At 38.4% G+C, this 22,786-nt stretch overlaps 1 protein-coding gene across 1 annotated transcript; it reads right to left on the bottom strand.

Annotated features, from left to right (window-relative positions):
* Positions 1 to 7,133: 7,133 nt before the first annotated feature.
* On the bottom strand, positions 7,134 to 21,874 carry cog3 (component of oligomeric golgi complex 3). The gene is made up of 23 exons (XM_085136620.1): positions 21,660 to 21,874; positions 21,270 to 21,416; positions 21,101 to 21,162; positions 18,851 to 19,016; positions 17,742 to 17,816; positions 17,314 to 17,406; positions 16,204 to 16,329; positions 16,022 to 16,102; positions 15,892 to 15,935; positions 15,650 to 15,776; positions 14,926 to 15,017; positions 14,513 to 14,652; positions 12,651 to 12,811; positions 10,661 to 10,769; positions 10,450 to 10,568; positions 10,244 to 10,333; positions 9,508 to 9,628; positions 9,118 to 9,206; positions 8,855 to 8,989; positions 8,474 to 8,549; positions 8,237 to 8,364; positions 7,655 to 7,753; positions 7,134 to 7,488 (listed from the first exon to the last, which is right to left on the bottom strand). Exons 1-23 carry the CDS (start codon positions 21,825 to 21,827, stop codon positions 7,459 to 7,461), a joined length of 2,478 nt encoding a protein of 825 aa, XP_084992746.1. The 5' UTR covers positions 21,828 to 21,874; the 3' UTR covers positions 7,134 to 7,458.
* Between the last annotated feature and the right edge of the window lie 912 nt (positions 21,875 to 22,786).

The following is a 22,786-nucleotide window of genomic DNA, read 5'->3' as shown; positions in this document are numbered from 1 at the left end:
ATTAACCCTTGGTAGAACTTCAAAGTCCTACCCTTTCGTTTGTCCTCGTGACCAAAAATTATCCCGCCCCAAAAAGTGCTTTAAAAATGTTATATATCAATATTTTTTTCCACTTTAAATTAGTCAGTCTTTTAAAACTACTTCTGCTTAAAATATCCACATTAAGTTTTAATTATATTTTCATTGTTTTAACCCTTTAAATACCAGTTTGGGTACATGAGCGCCCTGTTTTTTAACAGAAAAAAAATTAAAAAATTAATATTTCCCATAAAAGACATTTAAAGTAATATCTTATTGTTATTATAATTAGGCCTTTAGATGGTCCAAAGATTGGCACCAACATTCATTTTGATCCATTATTATTTTTTGTGCAGGAGCACATTTTAAAAAATCCATCCTTTCGTGGTCCTCTGGACCAAAAATGGTCCCGCCCCAAAAAGTGCTCTAAAAGGTTATATATCAATATTTTTTTCCACTTTATATGAGTCAGTCTTTTAAAACTACTTCTACTTAAAATATCCATATCAAGTTTTAATTATATTTTCATTGTTTTAACCCTTTAAATACCAGTTTGGGTACATGAGCGCCCTGTTTTTTAACAGAAAAAAAAATAAAAACTTAAATATTTTTCATAAAATACATTTGAAGTAATATCTTATTGTTATTATAATTAGGCCTTTAGTTGGTCCAAACATTGGCACCAACATTCATTTTGATCCATTATTATTTTTTGTGCAGGAGCACATTTTTAAAAAATCCATCCTTTCGTGGTCCTCGGGACCAAAAATGGTCCTGCCCCAAAAAGCGCTCTAAGAGGTTATATATCAATATTTTTTTCCACTTTAAACGAGTCAGTCTTTTAAAACTACTTCTGCTTAAAATATCCATATCAAGTTTTAATTATATTTTCATTGTTTTAACCCTTTAAATACCAGTTTGGGTACATGAGCGCCCTGTTTTTTAACAGAAAAAAATAAAAACTTAAATATTTTTCATAAAATACATTTAAAGTAATATTTGATTGTTATTATAATTAGGCCTTTAGATGGTCCAAACATTAGCACCAACATTCATTTTGATCCATTATTATTTTTTGTGCAGGAGCACAATTTAAAAAAAATCCATCCTTTTGTGGTCCTCGGGACCAAAAATGGTCCCGCCCCAAAAAGTGCTCTAAGAGGTTATATATCAATATTTTTTTCCACTTGAAATGAGTCAGTCTTTTAAAACTACTTCTGCTTAAAATATCCATATCAAGTTTTAATTATATTTTCATTGTTTTAACCCTTTAAATCCCAGTTTGTGTACATGAGCGCCCTGTTTTTTAACAGAAAATAAATAAATAAATAAATATTTTACATAAAATACATTTAAAGTAATATTTGATTGTTATTATAATTAGGCCTTTAGATGGTCCAAAGACTGGCACCAACATTCATTTTGATCCATTATTATTTTTTGTGCAGGAGCACATTTTAAAAAATCCATCCTTTTGGTCCCGCCCCAAAAAGTGCTCTAAAAATATTGTATATTAATAATTTTTTTCACTTTAAACGAGTCAGTCTTTTAAAACTACTTCTGCTTAAAATATCCATATCACGTTTTAATTATATTTTCATTGTTTTAACCCTTTAAATACCAGTTTGGGTACATGAGCGCCCTGTTTTTTATTTAACAGAATAAAACTAAAAACGTAAATATTTTTCATAAAATACATTTGAAGTAATATTTGATTGTTATTGTAATTAGGCCTTTAGATGGTCCAAACATTGGCACCAACATTCATTTTGATCCATTATTATTTTTTGTGCAGGAGCACACTAAATGTCATATAGTGCCATATCAGGTTCATATCATTTTTTGCATACACCAAATGCTTATTACCTTGTTTTGTTCTAAAATAAAATAGAAATTGTCTAAATAACAATACAAGATCACTTTGAATCAGAAAAACATTTATTTTAGAAGGATGAACATGAACATTTATGTTACTGGGAATTAGAGAAAGTTGTGTGTCCGGTAGGCGTTGCAACACCTCCAGCGGTCCACTGGGCGCACCTTTGCGCGCCACGAGTAGCACCATTGCCCGCTGCCAGGACATGGGTCTGGGTCTGGGTCTTGGTGTCAGTGTCAGTGTCCCCAGCGCGACACGTCGACACCACGTGAAAACATTTTTTTTTTTTGTCGTAGCCCCAAACTGAATGTAACGATACTAATTTTTCACTCTTTTTGCTTCTCGCGAAACAAAGACACTTCTTCGCGCAGCCTAAACCTGCGCCGTCTGATTTGGCACGACATAGCACATGTGAATAGTAAGATTCAAGATTATTTTTTTTGTCACATGCATAGTTCAACATGTAGTGTACAACACGCAGTGAAATATGTCAAAAAAAGTCCTTATGCTTCCCCCGAATGGCGCTTCTCTGCTATGCGGCCACGTTGCCACGTAGCGGCCAGACCCGCGCTGCGCGCCCGCCACCGTGGAGACTACACGGGATACGAGCAGCCGAACGGCCGGTGTCTGTCCAAGATCACAAGCGCAGCCTTATCACCAACGTCTAGAAGTAATCTGCTGCGTAGACAGTAAAACAAAAGGATCCACAATAAAACTAGAGGGTTTTTATTTGTTTACATCCATAGTAAACAAAGAAATGAGATCGGAAGGACATCTCGGCCATCGTAACATTTAAAAATTAATAATTTTCTGTAATAATAATGTAACAATACTTACGTTTACCTTCTCACGAAAAGATCAGCACTTTTCGTAGTCCCGACTGCGATCAGGGTGTTTATCCCAAAGATTTCGCCACCTTCTCCGTGCGTCTTTGCCACCAAATGGCGAGGCTGTGCGCGCCGATAACGGCGGCCAGCCTCGCCATTGTCCGTAAGTTTTTCGAAATTCCACCGTGACGGTTCCCTCGGATCTCCGCTTCGCTCACAATTTGCAGGTGGTTGTGTCGCTAACCGATTTGTGACCGTTGAATAAATAAAAAGAGGAAAAAAACCGCGTCTCCCCCACATGTGTCTCTCTCTCTCTGGCTTGTTTACAACGCACGAAATGGCTTCCAGTCAGTAACTACTTCCGGGTCATAGGTGATTTAACCGCAGCAGTTGTAAAAAATTGTATTTCAAGGTAAAAAATAATTAATTTTTAGTTAAGTGGTTTAGGTCCTTGCTTTTATTTAATTTGTTTACATTGCTGTGTGGCCGTCTGAGAGAAAATACTTTTGAAAAGAAAAAGTGTGTTTGTGTGTCTTTTTTCTTTTTTTTTTTTAGACATAAAGGCCTTTATATTTTTAAAAAAGCACAGTTACTATTATCCAACATCATTATTCAACACTGATAGTGACACACAACACCAGTTCTTTCACTTTTTGTTGCAGAACGACACGTTCAAAATCTTTAATTTTGGCTGAAGTTCGTTCATTGCTTGAAATATGAAAAAAGGGCGCCATCTGATGGACAAATGAAAAAATTACAAGTTTAAGGTCCGGACTCCAAAATGGCACCATGACTGAGACAATCACATTAACCGTTGTAAAAATAATGGTGGTATGAAAAATAGCGTTTATAATGGGTTTCAAAGGGACAGAAATCGGCCACGAGGTTCGATAGTGGATGTATGCCTTTAGCTCAGCCATTTAAGCTCATTTAAGAAACTCAGACTGAAATTTTAAAATAAAATGAACAAAAGAAACCTGTTTGAAAATTTGGCTATATTCCATTAAACACAGTGGAAATGGCGTGGAATTAAAAAACGCAAAGGCCACGAAATGGTCCGAGGTTCTACCAAGGGTTAACTATTTTATGCCATTCTCCATAACTGACTTTCAGATGATGCTTTGACTGCTAGGAAACTGCTTTCCCTGAAACAAAAAAAATATAATTGGCTGTAAAACTAGGTAATGCTGGACTGAAAGTACTGTCAAATCTTCATTGCCCTACACTAACCTTCAATACAGAAGTAGAGGAGCTTTGGTGTTAATGAAATTACCAGCAAGTGCACCAGAGGGGCAACAATAAGACAACCCCCCAAAAAATGACATTTTTTCCCTCCTTAGCTTTTCTGACTGTTTTCACTAGTTTTGCATTTGGCTAAGGTCAGTGTCACTACTGGCAGCATGAGGTGATTACCTGGACACTGCAAAGGAAGCACACAGAGGTCCAACTTCTCCAAGAACGCACATCAATATGAACCATTGCCAGAAGGTTGTGTTGTGACTTCCAGCGATCCCAAAACCATGGAGGAGATTCCACAAGACAGTTACTCTAGCTCCTTAACCCATCAGCAGTCTTTGGTGCAAGGAGGAACAAAGTGAGCACTGCCAGAGGCACAAAATGTCTCTGACCAAACAATGAGAAACAGACTTCATGAAGGTGGCCTGAGGGCCTGACCTCCTCTTGTGGCTCCTGTGCTCACTGCCCAGCACTGTGGAGCCCAATTAGCATTTCCTATAGAATACCAGAATTGGCAGGTTCACCACTGGCACCCTGTACTATTCACAGATGAGAGCAGGTTCACCCTGAATATGTGACTGACGTGAAAGGCTCCAAGGAAGCCGTGGAGAACATTATGCTGTCTGCAATATCGATCAGCATGACCAGTGTGATGGTCTGGAGGGATGCATAGACCTCTATGCCCTGATTGCCATTAGGTATAAAAATTCTCCATATATAACCCTTATGCTTAGACCCTGGTGCAGAAGGTCCTGGGTTTCTCCAAGTGCATAACAAAGCCCAGTCTTATGTCAAGGGAGTATGGAGAAAGTCCCTGTTGGATAAAGGATTAGATACTGTTGACTGGCATCCATGCTTGCAAAATCTAAAGAGCACAAAGCACCTCTGTGACATTATGTTTTACCATCCAGCAGCTGGAATGACTCTCCAGGAGTTCAGTGGTCCCCTGGTCCAGACCTGGGAGGAGATCCCCCAGGACACCATCCGTTTTCTCTTTAGGAGCACGTCCCGACGCTGTCAGGCATGCACACAATACACATGCAATGAATGTGGGGCCATACAAACTACTGAGTTCCATTTTGTAACATGGACTAGACTACTACATCATTTTTTCACTTTGAATTTTTTGGGTGTGTTTGATTTCTGCTATCTGCAGATTGATCATTTTCATTCCCATCAGATGATGTGGCATCCTTTTGTTCCTAAAACATTACCCAGTCAATATTGTTTTTTCTCCCCATTAAGATCTGATCTGTTTTCTGTGTGTTCCTTTAATTTTGTTTTTCTTTGATGAATAAATTTGGCTCATCAGGGGTGGCACCACTTACCAGACATTTTTAGTTTTTTTTCCAGATAGAAAATTCACGTGAGTCTTTAGTGTATATCTAATTGAAGATCAGAGATTCACCAAACAATCGCACGTCATTTTGATTACCAGCCTTAACTATATAAATACATATAAAATCAGCTATTCTGACAGCTGAATGGTCTTCTATGTGTGATCCTCAAAAATTAGCAGCTTCACACTGAAGCAACTTAGGACAGGTTACTGGTTACCAAGGAGATGGCTATAATTGGTTCTTTAATGATTTTTCCTATTTTTCTTCATAGTGGAAATGTAATTGGTATAAAATGAGCATTTTACTTTATAATTAAATTCTGTTTTGTTCTCAGCATGTTTCTGTTGAAGAATTTCAAGTTTCACTGTTCAATTATTGACAAACTTGGCAGCAGAAGGAAATGACAAACGATCTGGAAGAGACAGTAAGACCCCTGAGGGGTTTATTGTTCAGCCGCTGCTTCTCTTTATAAGGGTAAATCTGACTTCATGTGGAGGCACGTACTGTAGTAACTCAAAAAATTTTAAGGAAAACAAAACAAAAGCAAAACACCGGAGCTGTCTTGACAATAAGCATCATGTAGTGTTTCAGTGACAGCACTTCTGCCCGACACAACTGCATTCAATCCAAAACACTGATAAAGTCAGTGTAAAGTTTGGACAAAACTGAAAGTAAGTTAGTGTGGCTTGTGTTATTATTATAGTTTTTTAGGAATTGCAGGAATACAAGATACGAAGAGCAAACCTAATTTTAGACCAAAGCATTGATTCTCCTTTCTAATGCCTTGCTGTCGCAGCTGAATCAAGGCAAAGGTCTAATGCTGCCAGAGCCTGACATGCTTCAGAGGTATCTGCAGCAGAAGAGTGCAGAGATCAATGTCCTGCTCCAGAACATCCAGTCCCTCATCACCTTTCAAAAGCCTGTCAGTCCACAGAAGGTCAAGCCCCAGCTTTGCTTCATCTCTCAGATGGAAAGACGGCAGCTGCCAGTGAAACAGCAACGGTCTGCCAAGAAGACCCCCTAAAGCCGATGATGTCCTTGAATGGCAGTTTCTCATTTGTTTGAAGTGACTAAAACTGCAGTGTGCTCCGAATTTGAATTCAGTGACAAAGAGCTTTATAAAACGAGCCGAAGATCATCAACTTTTTTTTTTTTTTTTTTTTTAAATCAGAATGTCCTTAAATATAATAACTGTACACATCATTTTACACGGGACAGAGCAACGCAAAAGTTACATGTATAATGTCCTGTTACTTTTGTTACTTTGCAGGAAACATACCCACAAGTCATGTACAGGGCACAGCTCCCAACAGTCTATTATTGTGATAGAGTAGAAGTACATTTGTTTTAATAAACTTAGTTATAAAAGGAAAAAGTATAAAACATAACATTCCATTGTCTTTACACACTTGCAATAGAAATAAGAAAACAATTTGTAAGGAGGTGAAAAAACAGCTGCTTGGATTTTGCGTTGATTAGAGGGGAAAACTTTGTTGGATCTGAGACACACGTACTACAGGTCATCATATTTCTGTTAACTGTGTTACAAAGACTCTTACAGTTTAAAATAGATGAATAAAACATTTTGCAGCATTTTTTCTTACCCTTCCAAACCACTCAAGGGAGACCTGAATGTGAGCCCCTTTTACTGGCTGTTAGCTACCTGCGCTGATGAGCGACTGCTTAGTGGCTCCATTCGTGCACCTGAAGCGTCGCTGCCTGCACCCCACCATCACAGAGTGTGCAAATTCGATTTGGTGTACAGAGAGATGCAACTGTAATCACAAATCCGCCCTTTTCAAAATGGATTTGTTCTACAACAAAGCGACCTTAAAACCCCCAACACCACATTTAATTTTAGTCAAACAAAATGATCAACTCAGTAACCCACAGGATAATCTCCACTTCCCAGTTTGTGTGTAGACTTCACCTGAACCCCCTTCATACTTGTAGCTACTTGAGTTTCTATAGGAAATTCTTTGGCCCTGTGCTGATTTTTCTTTTTTTTGCTGTTGGTTTAGTTCTCCTGGTCCAGCATGCAGCTCAGGTACAGTCTTCTGGTCATCTCGCCCACTCAACCTCAAAGCTCCTGGTCATGGCCGGCGCTGGAGCAGCCCATCACTATCCAGAGGCAGTTAAATCAGAATCCTTACACCCCACATTACTTATTCACAGACAGCAGCAGGTTAATCTGAAAGAGAGCCGTGAAAAATGATGAGTGCTCACCGTGCCTTAGCTGATATACCTTATTTAATGTTTCTTCACTCAAGTTGCTTTCAGCAGTTTTGGATGCTGCAGCAGTGTTATTAAAACTAAGTCAGATGCCTTTAGGCAGTGCTAATCCCACAGTGCTGTACCTGCTCCATAGATGGACATGCAATGATTTGAAGGTCTTCTCCACTGTATTCCTCCTGAAGCAAAGCGTGCAGTCTTTGGAATACCTGCTGGATGTTATTCTGTGGAAAAAGCCATCCTATTACTGAGTGCTGGAAGGAAATTAAAACCGCATTTCCATCTGGCCTATGTCCCCTCGCTATCTTGTTTCCATGTCAACCGCTGAATTTTGTTTCTCTCTCATTCAGCCTCACCTGGCACCTTGACGAACAGTACACAGGCAGCACAAAGATTTCTCTATTAGAGTTCAATCTCACTGACAATTTATAGCTAAAGGCACAATCTAAAAGGCAAAATTTAAACAAGAGTCATTCCAAAAGTAGATTTCAACGTGACCGTTTTCTATAGCTCTCGAAAAATGATACATGCAAATACTGTGTTATTTATATTATTAAAAACTGCTGATTGGACCTTGGGGAGCATAATATCCCTGCTTTGTAAAGACAGTCTTAAAGGATTCTTGGATTTCTCGAGCTTTAACAATGGCTTAAAAAGAAAGTGACTCATGTAGTAACATGCTATATCCTTGGTTTGCTGCCACCCACCCGGACAGGCTTGAAAAGGATGAACTCTGTGTCTCTATTGGCCAAGTACAAGGACATGCTCTGTAAAGTGCTTGGCAGCTTGCTCTTCATCACGCGGTAGGTAGCCATCACTATATCGTTGATCTTTGCTGAAAAGAGAGAAAGAAAAAAAACACTGACATGCCCTCTAGCATTTACTATACAGGTTTTGATGAATTACAGTACGATGCTTATGGCATTTCCTGAGACAAATCTTACCTGGCTGTGCCCAAGGTTGCTGAGACAGACTGTACGTGGGACCACCTTGGATAGCCATAGTTTTAAGAGCTGCAACCTGAAAGCAGACGCAGAGTTCGGTAGGTAGAAAGAAGGCATAGGCAGTGTGTTACCTGGTAGAATTATTGCATTGAAAGAACACAAAGCACGAGAACACATATATACACACACTGAATTAGATTTTCTCGATGAAGAAAAAAAACCAAACTGCCATTTTATCTTCGCTTGTCAGTTAAGTACCGAGACCTTCAGTGATCACTGAATAAGCAAATGATGTTTGTAAAAGGTAAATGCTGAAAAAAATGAAGGTCAGGATGAGCCTTCGCTGCCTGAGGCTAACTCTGCCTTCGCTCTAACAGTTACCTTGGTGAGAAACTCCTCAAGGTTCCCCACAAAGATCTGAGTCTGCTGCTGAATAAACTGCTCACAGCTGAACTTCAGGTGTCGGTCCACATCCTTCTTAGAGTCAATGTAGTGCTCCTTTATCTCTGGTGTTCCCTGGGGGCCACAGAGAAAAAGGCTTTAGGACTATCAAGTGGCATTTCCCTCAGGCAGGGTGCTATCAAAGTACATAAAGTGTATGGTATATTTAGTCAAAAAAGGTGAAGAAAAAAAAAAAACACTACCTCCAACAGGAATTCAAGTATGGCGTTGTGACTGTTAAGTCGGAAGAATTTGGGAACAGCCTTAGGGTTCAGGATTTTGAAGGCAGCATCTTAACCAAAAAAAGAAAAAAGAAAAAATAGAAGAGATGCTAAATCTGTGCTGGTGTAGAATTAGATTGCCCTCTAGTGGCCACATGTAATACTTTACTGACTATGAGGAGGGTGATGGGGGAGCAAATCTGCCCTGTGTGCCACTGGTTAATGTACATTATAGTGTTGGATTACAATTTCCACATTAATTGTTGCCACCGGTGCATGTGATAGGCACAAGTTGCTTAATGAGCATGAAAATGTAATGAGTGGCTTTATGGAGCTGAACATCAATGTTCCCTCCACCTTTAATTATCTTACCTCGCGTTTTTTTCAGGTCCAGTGAGATTTCCTTGATGGCAAAATCGGTGTGAAATGGGGCAATCTGTTCACGCATTATCAGCAGGTGCTTGATCAGGAAAAGTTGCCCATCTATTTGTGTCTACAGAACGTAAAAGGCACACGGTAAAATCCACACTGCAGGCAGCCAAGAACAAAAGGACATCTGATGACTATCCAAACTACAGAGAACATAAAAAGCATGGGCTCAGTGACGATAAGGGAATATGCCTAATTAATAACTGCCGATTAACCATAGCCAGAAAGGGACATATTACTGTGAGGGGGAAAAAAAGGCATCTGAAATCATTTATTGCTCAACTAGCAACTAAAACATTGGAAAAAGACATCAACAACGGGTGGGAATGTGTCCTCTGAGACTGATGCTGCTGCTTTAATTTAAAGCGTTAGGTTGAAATGGGCCAGTTAGCACAGATATTGACAGCAAATTTGAAGGTGAGAGAAGCCCATAAATAAGGGATGGTCTGCTGAACACTCTGTGGAGCATAATAAAGTACCAATTAAAATAAACTTTAAATGACATCCCAGCTGCTTTAGTTAAGGATCTTGTAGCCTGAAGGAATTTTTCATTGGCGGGGACCACATCTTATTTACTACGTAAAAAGAAAGGCACTTTCCAGACTATTTTTTAAAATAAAAAATGCAATTTTAAAAGCTCAGAAGAAATACAAAGGCATACTTTACGCTGCGTGCCAACCTTGTTTTTAAGGATGATATCAGAAGCTTTAAGCAGGGACTGGATGCAGGCAGATAAGGCTTCTTGAGATAAACCCTGGAAGACTGCTTTCTGGAAAAAGACCAAGAGTTGGAAATGCATGAATAAGAAATTTAAAAGCGTTAAAATAAATGCTGTACATGTTTCCCTACAAAAAAAATAACAACTAATAAACACAAAGAACTCACATCAATACATCTGTAGAGCTTGGACAGACAAACCAGTGTTCGTCTGACAGTAGGGTACCACATGCCATGCAGATCTGCAGGAGAGATGGATGTCTGGAGGCGAGATGCTTCTACTTTGCCTATATTCAAAAGAGGAGAAGCCATTGGGCAATAAATGACAGCAACACCAAACACTGTCAGGAAGCTAGTGTCACAATCTGGAAACACAGACCAGCGCTGCTGTTTCTTCTTCCACTAGAATCGTCAAGCTGTACATCAGAAAAAACGGACTCCTGTGACATCTGCTTCATCTGCTCTTCCTTCAAGCTCTGAGCAATTTTCTATTGAAGACAGGGAAAGTAAAAGGCGAGAGTTGGTAGGCAGGAACATTTTAAGATTCTGGAAAGTCATGTTCTTCCACTTTTGCTTCAACGGGAGGCCCACGGGTTTCGAAAAGGCTAAATGAATATAAAATTTTACTTGCAAAACAAGTTTGTATACAAACAGGAAGTCAGATAAACATCTAAAAAATACTAAGAACATCAGGGTGATCTGATGTTAATGGGGAAAAAAAGTGTAGGTGCAAAACCTTTAAAAGTCGTTAAATAAAAGTTAGGACTCAAAGGCATATCTAATGGCATTTGAGTATTCACAAGACCAAAGAAATTCCACAGTAATAAATTTGCATAATTCAGCTTAAAACATTCAAACGTATTATGAAGCTGCAGACAGAAAGCGTTAGATGTCTCTTCTACAGAAGAAATCTATGGGTCTTTGAAAGTTTAACATAAAATAAAACTTAAAAAAGTCAAAGAAGCAAGACAAAAAGACTCATAAATATCAGAGGGAATATCAGAGAATGTGTGATTTTGAGAGAGTGTAATGCAAGACATTAGAAGATTTTAAGACATTAGTAACAATTCAAAGGCATATTTAACAACACGTTCAGACATTCATGAAACTTAAGTTTTCTAAGGCTTAAATTCACACTTAAAATATCTTTTCATGGACCTGCAGACAGTGCTAATGGTGCGTATGAAAAACCACTTGCGTGGGAGCTTGTGATCATCACTTTTCCTTTCTACTGACATATAATTTAAACTAGTGTATCAACAATAAAAAAAAGAAATAAATAAAATACATACACAGTATATGAAAATACTATTTTTGCAGCACTAATTACATCGAGGTTGCATAGCAGCTAACTGCATAGAAGCTGAAAGTATTACAGCAGTATTTATTTATTTAAAAAAACATATGTAGAGGGACAAGTATGACACCACAGCACATAACAGAATTTATAAGTTAAAATGACAGTTCTGGTTCTTTGAAAGGACATTGTATGAGGAACTCATTCACAGCGTATTCCCTACAAAAAAAGGAAGCAAAAGCACTTTACTGCCGTGAAAGACATCAGCAGCAAAATGTGCTTTAGCCAGCTAACCACAAAATTGTATCAGTTAAAGTGCATGCCATATTCAGGAATACTTTCACCTCTACACCTCTTTTTGTAAGACAGGCCTTTCCAATCAGCAGCTAAAACAGCTGCCTCAGCTGTGCTGTTTTAAAGGGTAACTCCTATGTTCTGCAAGGTGAAATGACTGTTTTTGACTGGTGGTTTTGAGGAGGGCACAGACGGTTAATGACTAATAATGACTTCAGTTCCACCAAAACCTTTTTAAAAATAGACCTTTAATGGAAAATTAAGTGGCAAAAATATCATAAATTACAGGGAGAGATAAGTTTAGCTTTATGCCAAATGTTAGCACTGTGTTTAAAAAAAAAAAGTCCCCACTCAGCAAGATGTTACCCAGACATCAAAGCACCAACTAGGTGAGCTCCAAAAGATTTAGTCAAAGGTAAACAAACACAAAAGAACCAATTTAACCTCAAGTTATTGTTATTTCTCAAGTATCTTTACTCTTAAGACAAAAAAAGTATAAAGTCCCAAACCAACAGCAGTATATAACATGTTTGGTCACTATAAAAGTAATAAGACATGTCAAAAGTCTTATTTACTCCTACTCGTAATATTTTGAGCAATTGCATCTTTTAACACTCAATCACATACTAGGTGAACTGTTTAGGTCTTAGGACACAAATTTGGATTGGACCACTGCCTTTGAATAAGAACCAAACCAAATTATCCCTTAAAGCTTGCCTGCAAAACTACATAACAGAGATCTTAAAAGGGAACATATATTTCAGCATAAAAACCTTACCTCCATCATCTCCAGTTTTTCAGGGTAAGCCAGATCCCCTGGAGCTGGTTTGTAGCCTATGATATCGGTCTGGATATAAATGTGAGTCCTATAGACCAGCCTCTCCTGAACGTCCTCCAGCATCTGCTTCACAACGGCATCAAAGGCCCCCAGCTGAGCAGCTGCATTAAAGCACGCAGGTCAGTTTACAGTTCAACCACTACTTTGCTGTGAAAAGATTCAACAAATACAAGTCCCTTTAGGGCCTGAACTATAACCTGAATATTATGTATAAAGATTTAAAATGTGTTGGTCTCGCACAAAGGGAAATCAGTTGTTCTTTGCCCTATAAGCTTCAAATAAATCCTATCTTCTCTTGCAGCTCCTCCATGGGATGATAAACTTATTGGAGCGATAGCTGATTATTGCTCTGAAATGTATTTGCTATAATTCATTAATCCATTCGAGAAAGTGTGCTGTGTCTCCGTTCGCCTACACATCCATGTGCAGTGCCTCGATAGCGCAACAAATACAATCCAGCTCTGTGGGGAACAATACATCTCATTTAATAAAAGTACCTAATTTGTAATTTTAAAAAAATTTACCGTTTTTAACAATTGATGTTTTCATTAAAGGGGATCTTTAATACTTTTAATTATTGTCTGTAAGATAGATACACAGTATGCAGCTGGAATGACGCAGACGCTCATATTAAAACATCAAATAGTTTTAATATTTCAAATTAACACTATAAAAAGGATTTATTTGACACTTCTCACTGGGCTGACGGATACACAAAAAAACCCTGAGACAAAATGGAAAGGTCCAGTGAAACCCAATGACGATCTAAGAAAGTGAATTGTAGATTTATACGAGTTGGGAAGTTTCAAACTTCAACTTCACACCTCAAATCAAAAGCTAGATGACTGAAGCTTGGACAAAGTTGGGTGTTCCAACAGGACAATGATCCCAAACACACATCAAAACTGGATTCAGAATGGATAGGGCAGCCTAGACTTGAGCTTCTGGATTGGCCTTCCAAAAGCCCTGAATTCAACCCAATTGAAAACTTGCTGACTATGTTTAAAAGCTGGGTCGGTGTCAGGAAACTAAACAATATCAATCAACTCTACAAATCCAGCCAGAATTATCCCAGAATTTTGCAGACCTGGGAGTTTATCAAACTCACCACAAAATGAAGAAAATCAGGTCTGTTGCTACTCTACCTAGGAGTGGGTGTCTGGCAAAAATCAAGCCAAGCGCACAATGTGAAAAAGGACCCAAGGACCCTCACTCACAGCTCGCTTTGTCTCTGATCACATGTCCACAAGAAGAAAAGCAGTAAATGAAAATGACGGTAATGGAAGAGCACTACAAAAAATACCACTGCTCTCAAGAGTTTTTAAAAAAAGAGACATGTCTCAAGTTTGCCTCGGTGCTGCACAACATTTCTGCTGTGTTAGAACAGAAAAAAGGCACTCCACACCAATATCAAAACCTCATCCCAACTGTGGTGTATGATTGAACAGGAGCCAAGAGGCTTTGCAATTATTTGAAAGAAATTTTAAATTTTATGGGAGAATTTCAGCCAAGCAGTACATGAACTCTAGCTTAAGAAGCATTGGGTGATGCAACAAAAACATCGATCCACAAGATACAAGTCTATCAATCAACAACACAGAACAGTGGCTGAAAAAGAGTCCTGACAATAACTCAACTGACATGTTGTGATATGAGATGTGGCACTGAAGAAGACTGTTTAATCAGAACATCTCAGAAATATTGATGAGCTGGCAGAATTTATTTTTTAACTTCTCTTCATGACTGTGCAAGTCAAATAATCGCCTACAGAAAAAAGAAAAAGGAACCAAGTTCCAACATACCATTATTTTGAACATGATCTTCCAGCATCTCATTCTTGAGGATGCTACAGAGCTCAGACAGGGTTTCCAAGTGGATGATGTGAATTATCAGAGGCCGGAGGACATCATACAGGGACAAACACAGCTTCTCCAGCAGCTCACTGTCAGATATTAAAAACTGTTTCATTGCATTATATGAAACATATACGATACTTTCTGTCTAAGCTTCGATTGGCAGAATCAAAGACTTAAGTAATGGCATTTGGATATTTAAATATGCAAAAAAAGCCCTTAAACTACAATACAAACTGTCATAACACTGCACATAATAAGCAAAACTTGAAATGCCTATTGTTCTGTTTAAAAATGCCACACCTTAAACAAACACACATTTCCTGCATGAGCTACTAAACACCAATGTGAATGCCGCTCACTCTAGTTTAGGTGTAGGTTTGGAGAAGAACTCATTGTACAGCTGGTGTTCATCCTGACACACGTGAACCATAAAGGCACAGCCACTGCGAACCTGTACAAATACACATAATGATCACATGCTGTATTGCCTGCAAATACTTTGGCTTCACCTCAAACAAGCAAACACACATAAATGATACAGCCACCTATTACAGCAGTCATTAACAAGATGCATAACCTGAGCAGATGGTGCGGCTGTTATGACGTTCTGTTGCATGAAATGCTTTAATTATAGCATCCCCAACAAGCCAATTAGAGAAGTGTTTCAAATGCCATGATAGTGTCAAAATACTAAGCCTTTGCAGGCTTCAAAACTGGATTGGTTTTGTCGGAAGTATGAAATTGGAGATGACTAAAAGAAAAAAGTTTTACTTTTATTGTGCCAATTTTTGGGTCTATTAAAATTTCAAACACAAAGCGTAATAATCAGCACTGTTATGGATGACTAGGGATACACTGACAACACCTAGTCTCCAAAGCAATCCACTTCTGAATAAAACAGGAGAAATCTCTAGACCCCTGCAGTTCACAATTTCAAGTTAAGGTCATTTATAATGTGCACAGCTTTGTGCTTCAACACAGTGCAGAAAATATCCCAGAGGGCCCCAAGCTGTCCATTCTTAGCAAACTCAAATGTCACCTTACTATATCTAAAGAGCCATTCCAGCCTTTAAGTAGACTTACCAAAGCACAGTGGTCTTTGCTGTTCTGGCTGGTCAAGTCAGTAATGGTGGATGTAATGCAGGGACTTAAGAGCTGCTCTCTTTGATCAAGATAACACTGATGGACTTCATCAAGAAGCTGATGGTATCTGTTTGCATAAATATAAATATAGAAGACTTCATTTAGCACATTAAAAAAAATATACATTTATAAAAGGTTAATGCTACTGCTGTCACTGCTGCTTTTTCTAAAGAAATACTCACTCTGGAATCTTCTCTGCTCGCTGCTCTATCTGTTCAATCAATGACTGAAGAGGGGAAAAAAGAAAATTTGATTTTTACTGTAGAAAATTATGATCTGCATAAATAGCAGGCGACAGAACGTTAAACTCACCCGAACTTTGGGTGAAGCTGCTCTGAACTTTACATAGTAAAGGGTAAAGGCGTTGTCTGCATTAGTTAAACCCATTGGATCCTGTGGGAGTCAAAAAGAAATCAAAATTAAACTCCACTAAACGCATACAGTGTGTGTACCAGTGGTCAATGGCACTAAAGAAAAACAGAATGCTTACTTACCCTTTTTGTTAACTGGCTTGTGAGGTTTTGCATAGTGTTTACAATGTGAATCTTCATGAAGTGCATAGCTTTAGAGAGACATTGTTTAAATTTGGCCAAATAAACAGGATAGTCCTTGAAACTTGGCTGGAATGAAAAGAGATAAGTAAGTGTTAAACATCATTCATTCTGGAGTTATCACAGGTTATCATTTTGGTCTGCGTTTCCCTGATCCCCACCCCCTTGTCTACATCCCTGATTACACACCGGTGCCCGATTACTCACTGTAAATGTACACTGAGCATATGAGGTGTGATTAAAGTCTTCTGAGAGCACCTCCATAATAATCAAAAGATTTGACACGCTCAAGGTCACCTTGCTGGTCATGTCCATGGTGCTATTTCTAGACTATAAATCCTATTCTGACCACATGCACTGTGCACTCTGCAATTTCACTTTGGACCTCAAACTCACACAGAGAGGAAGCACAAATTCCTGTTTCAACATGATTTCATCTAGAGGCCCATCAAGACATCTGGATCTCTGGGTATGAGCAAGCATTTTTTTAAGTTGATGACTCCTGAGTTTCCAAGCCTGAAGGCAGCTTATTGCTCAACATAAATTGTATCAATGCCGAGTTCTACTGTAACATCCTGAGGTGTCTGACGGAGAACATTTTGAGGAAACAATCTAAAGTATTGTGCACGGCGGGATGGCTCACAGTGCACTTTTTTGGAGGTATACCAAAACAATTTCCCTCACCATCAGAACCACTCATGAGATTTGTCTCCCAGCAACAATGTCTGCAGTTTTGGTATAGATCCAGATCACAAGTGCAAGGGACAATAACAAGACTTCCACTAAAAGTTGTAAAAAATACCATCTGCACTAAAAATGCTTTAGAGGTGTAAAAGAATATGACCTTTAACACAATATAGGGCATGTTTTTGATTTTAATGGATCTTTTTACAGAACTTTTCCATCACATGCTGTAAATGTGCATTCGCTATATAAAAGGAAATTCGCTTCCAAAAAAAATGTCACATCCTTCTGATTACTCTATCCCTGATATTCCTACAAAAAGGTAAAATGAGATCTTCAAAGGCAAAACTGACAGCACAAGGTACTTACATGTGATGAAACATATTCAATGCAGTCATCCAACTTAGACAGCATTGGTATAAAACCTTCACTATTTACAGACAAGGTTGGTGAGTTCAGTTTCTGCAAAGGCAAAGACATTTGATTTTAATTAATTAATACTTTTATATAATTAAAAAAATGTTTGTGGTAAACACTGCTATGTGTGTTATTCATAATTTCAGATCAGTAAAAATTAAATCTATATCTAGAAAAAAAAACAAGAAACTACAGATTTTACTTTGTCTTATTTTTCAAGATGTAAAAATTGAGAATAATTTCTTATTTAAAATTACAGCAACTAAGTGCGAAAACAAAATCTATATCTAATAACCAATTAAACATATTTCAGTGCATAGTTTTAGTCATTTAACAGTTACACAAACAAACGAACAAACAGACAGACAGACACAGCCTACCGTGTTTATGTTTTCTAACTCATTAAAATATGACAGCTTTTGCTGTATGCTTTCTGCCAGGTCAACAAGTTCTGCCTGCAAACAGAGAGAAAACAAAACACCATTGTTAAAACAAGCAAAAATAGATAATAATAAAAAAAAAAGCATGCTATAAGACTTTAATTTCAGTTCAGCTTCTAACAACAGTCCAGTCTCTACGAGCCTGAGCACAAATCTCCAACACATGTGGGGGGAAAAAAAAGAACAAAAAGCAAAAAGCTTGAGTTTATAACACATTTATAAGACATTTAACAGCAGACTCAACAATGTACTAATTTATTCCTCAGAGAACGGCGAAACAATTATTACCATCCCTGGTTTGGTATAGTCCATAATTTCATTTTCTTCTTTGTAGACCTTGACAATGATACATCCACCACCTCAAGAGTGTTCTTGACTTGGTTAGATATTTTGAAGTAGTTTTTCTTAATCATGGAAATAATTCTGTCATCACACACTTAGTTCTCTGTGGTCTTTCAGGCTCTTTGGCATAGCTGAGCTGGCCAGTGCATTCATTATCTTTAAGAATGCACCAGTTTGCTGACTTGACCTCTTCTAAAGATTATGTTATTTTTCTGGAAGGTTCATTTGTTTTGTTTTTTATCCTAACGATGATCTCCCTCCCTTGAATCATCCTCTCTCTGACATCCTCATATTCCTTTGAAAAGCTTTTAATTACAAATTTAAAACAGTTTTTTTTTTAACTTCTTCATTTGTCATGAAATAACGAGGGAACAGGCTTCATCTTGCCATGAAATTACTTCTCAGGCAGTTTTCCAATTAATGTTGAAAACTGGGGACTTCATATAAATTTGACTTGAATTCATAAACAGTTAATACAATTTTATTGTAAAACAACTTGAATTAAAGCAGGAAATCTGTATTTCAAGCACATATTGATTAACTTAAAATAAGAATAATCTTTACAAAATGACACCAAAAATGGCTTTATTTAATAATTATATATGCTTTATATTGCATTAAAGTACATACAATTTCTGATTACCAGGGATCTGCTGATTTTAATAAAGGAAAGTGCTCACAGTCTGATGTGCCCGTGCGCATCTCACCTGTTCTTTAAGAAGCTGTTCACAAGCCTCATGTAGGGCCCCAGTCTTATTGGACACAAACAGGTACTGTTTCTGAAGGGAATCCAAGTGCTCAAGAGCTGTGTTGACATCTTTTAGTATAACATCACAGTGTTCCTGGTAGCAGTTTAGATCATCTCTGGTTTTCCTAAGTGGAAAGCAGACATTATCTTTTGCTTCCTTTCATTCAACTTTGACAGCATAGTGCACTGAAGCTAAATATTGGCTTCATGCTTTAGAAAATTTGACAACAGCAACAGTAAGGTGACACTTGCTGGTTGCACTTTTTTGGCTGAGTGAAACTAACACAGCGGCGCATGCCTGATGGTATGTGAAAGCAGCGCACACTGTGAGCTGTCATTTCTTGCTGCAATTAAGAGATCTGAAAACTGAGTGAGTAGTGTATGATGGTGCATTTTATAAAGCACAGAGGTGGGAGAGAATGGTGATGCAGTGTTTAGCACTGTCACACCTCTGTCTGCGTGGGTTCTCTCTGGATATTCCAGCTTCCTCCCGCATGGCGTTAGACCAGTGATTCTAAACTGACAGTAGATGTGAATGTGAGCTTAAATGGCTGTCCGTCTCTGTGTGTTACACCTGATTAATGACCTATCCACGGTGTACCCCGCCTCTAACAGTAGGATGGATCGACTCCAGCCCCCCACGACCCTCAACTGGATAAGCAGACGAAGGATGGATGCATCACAGAGCATTATGTTTGATTCTGATTTATTCTTTCAAAAACATGTAATTCGACCTTGTCCTCCTCTAAACAAACACCCAGTCAACGCACACACAGCCTTGAAAACCTCTGGCTATTGTCTGCTGGCCTTCGCAGAGTTAGTGGATATCCGGGTCAAACCTTCCTGTTCAGTCTGCCAGTCATTGTTTAAAAATGCCAATGAGTTCTTTTATAAAAAGTGATTTTAAAAAACAAAACTGTTGGAATATATCCGATGATTAGAAATCTTATTTCAGCAAATCGATCCTTCTTTTGCTGCCCTCACCAACTATTAAGCTGCATGCAAATGTCTTCTCAAACATGACTGGTGAACATAAGTCTGACTGTCTGACCGAACAGAAAGCTTGAACCTTGCAAATAGAATTATGCACGTTTAACAACGCCTTTAAATCAAAGCTGATGTGTTTCTCTGATTCAGAATGCACACATCTGTTACACTGTTCAACAAGCACTTTCACCAACACCTTTACAAATTTCACTTGCTGGTTCATGTATATGTTCTTTTTTTTAAGTTATTATTTTCCAAGTAGTCAACAACTAGAATGACTGGATAGAAAACTGAACAGATGCACGGTGACAAGTTCAAAAAGAAAAATGACACCAAATGAATCTGCAGCTTTGGAAGCACTGGTGCACATTGTCCAGAATTGTCGCAGAGCAGAGAATAACGCTGAGCTTATGGCCAACATGCTGAATGGGTGCCAGAATTTCACTGAAGATGCACGTTTTACATTTTCATCTCTAATTTTTTCCACCAAATTTAGGTGATGTCAGCGATGAGCAAGCAAAAAGATTTCATCTTGATATAAAAGTGATGGAAAACAGATATTAGGGAAAATTCAATCCAAGCATGATGGGTGACTACTGTTGGTTCTTGCAACAAGAGACAGATACCCAATTAAAGCACAAATGACAAATGCCTCAAAGTTCATTTTATTTTGAGTTAAACTGACAGAAATATGCTGTAATGTATCTCTCGTCTTTTGGTTTGTTTATAGAATAAGCACACTGAGACAATTTTAGTAGAAAAATGTTAATAATTAGTTTAAAAAGACATTAAAAGGTTTTGTGCTGATATACTGAAATTTAAATGCATCAAAATGTCAGTTATGTGCATCTCAAAAACCTGGAATGCACAAACTTCAATTGGATTGCAATGATGATCATTTAGATGAAGAGCTGGTTTGAAAACAAAAAAAATGCCTGGTGTTCTGGAGCAGAGCAATACCAAATATTAAAATTTATGAAAAACACATGGCAGTGAAGCATATGCGAACCTCAGTGAGAAGCAAGACTTTTTATTTGTACTGTACACTTGAGACTAACACATAACTTGATTCATGACCTATTAAGGCCTATCTTTTTGGAAAACTGATCAGGAATAAATTAGACAACTGGTAAAGGATCCAGCCTATAACATGTATATAATCTTATCAATATCCAGCCCTACACACCGCATGACACTACAGAGGAGTTTAAGATTTACATACCTGTATTTTGCATTCTCGTCCTGGTCCATGTTTGCCTGCAGCTTGGCAAACCAGGCAAAAAACTACAAAAAAAAAAAGAAAAAGGAATTATATTACATCCATGCATCTTATTAAGGTATAGTAAATCTGACTGGGTGCATAACTGCTTAAAGCTGACTGAGTCAGACACCTGTTGTGCAGTTTCTATTCTATTGTTTTCCATGTTGAGCATCTGAAATCCTTTGAGCAAGATGTCTTCTGTTGAATCGGGAACAGTCGCAGTGAAAGGGGACTGCAAGGATCTAGACGACAGGCTACACAAGTCTTCAATGGGTAGCTGCAAAACAAAACAAGGCTCCTTATTTCTAAGCTCCTTGATTTCAAGCTAACTACCTGGACATGTTGACGAGGTGGTGAAGCACAAATACATACATGCCAGATAAATTAACTTGTAACGTAATGAAAGGGGGGATTAAGGTCATACAGTGGCAGCCTCGACTTTTATTTGACATCACTTGCGTTTAGAAAGTAAGTTAGCAGCACTGCTAGCTAGCTAGCAGAGTCCAGAGCTCCAGCTCACCTCAGAGGGCACAGAGAGCTTTTCGGCCGCGGCTCGGATCTCCAGGACGGAGTCCATCTGTTTCTCCGTGAGGGGAGCCGTGGCATCGGTACGGCGGTCCCATAGCGACAGTTTCTCCCGGGTTTCCTTATCTGTTAAGTCCAAGAGGGACTGATCTGTGGACGCCATCGTTAGATTAGACAGCACCAACGTCAGCAGCAACGCGCTGGTACTTCCTGTTCCGGGAGTGTGGGCGGGGCTTGGTAAAGAGGTCGATCCAGTCGGTGATCCCACTGCGATGGTGAGTTTAGCTCCGTGTCTTAAAAAATACTCACACTTTTGCAAATATATTTTAAAAGCATGAAACGGATAATATACAGTCTTTATTTTTTTAAATTACAAAATGACATTTTGTCAGTATTAAAAAAAACGAGTTATTAAGCAAAATGGAACAAAGGAAGATATTATCACATGAGTTTCCGCCCACAGTCCAAAGACATTCTCCTGAACTGGTTTAGATGTTGATTTGACAGTGAATTTGAGGTTTTCTGTCTGTAATGGGTTCTGATAACCTACCCAGGATGCACCCCTGCTGCCAGGTGGGGATAAGCTACTCCAGACCTCCACCTCCACATCCTTGAATTGTATAAGGGAAAGTAAATGGATGGATGGATGGATGGATGGAGGGAGGGATAGAAGTTATAACTACTCATGTTCAAGGACGTGGCTAAAGTTTTGGGCCTCCTGTGTCACCTCTCCAAAGCTGTGTTGTCATAACATTGCAACACCATCATCTGTTTTTGAGGAAAAACAGTATTGTGCTCCTCAGTGAGTTATCGTAATACAGCTATATAACGATATACAACTGAATAATAAATTAATATGAGCTGAAGGCTCTTGTGCTAATTACAGATGCAAAGTTAAGATTTAAAAAACTGACTCATATATGTACTTCACAGTGACTTGGTCCACTGCCTAACATTACTTTTTTACCTTGCACAGGTTAACATAGAACAAAGGAATAATGGAAGATCTGTCTTTAATTCTACCACTCAGCAGAACAATAGACATTAATGGTTGCAACCAGACTGCAATGTGTGAGCTCCATTACCTTGGGGCTCAGTGTTTAATGTTTTGTTTCAGTTCCA

The sequence above is a fragment of the Neolamprologus multifasciatus genome, chromosome 16 (assembly GCF_963576455.1).
Source record: "Neolamprologus multifasciatus chromosome 16, fNeoMul1.2, whole genome shotgun sequence".
Taxonomy (NCBI): domain Eukaryota; kingdom Metazoa; phylum Chordata; class Actinopteri; order Cichliformes; family Cichlidae; genus Neolamprologus; species Neolamprologus multifasciatus.
The sequence above is the reverse complement of the archived record's forward strand: the minus strand, read 5'-3'. Positions and strand labels throughout refer to the sequence as shown.

What these genes read in the sequence shown, in the direction of transcription:
- cog3 (XM_085136620.1), bottom strand. Translation starts at nt 21,827, where the DNA reads ATGGCGTCCACAGATCAGTCCCTCTTGGACTTAACAGATAAGGAAACC. An exon ending in AACAGCTTCTTAAAGAACAG is followed by an intron (nt 17,817 to 18,850) that starts GTGAGATGCGCA and finishes CTCTGTTTGCAG; the next exon opens with GCAGAACTTGTTGACCTGGC. An exon ending in CAAGCCAGTTAACAAAAAGG is followed by an intron (nt 16,103 to 16,203) that starts GTAAGTAAGCAT and finishes TGACTCCCACAG; the next exon opens with GATCCAATGGGTTTAACTAA.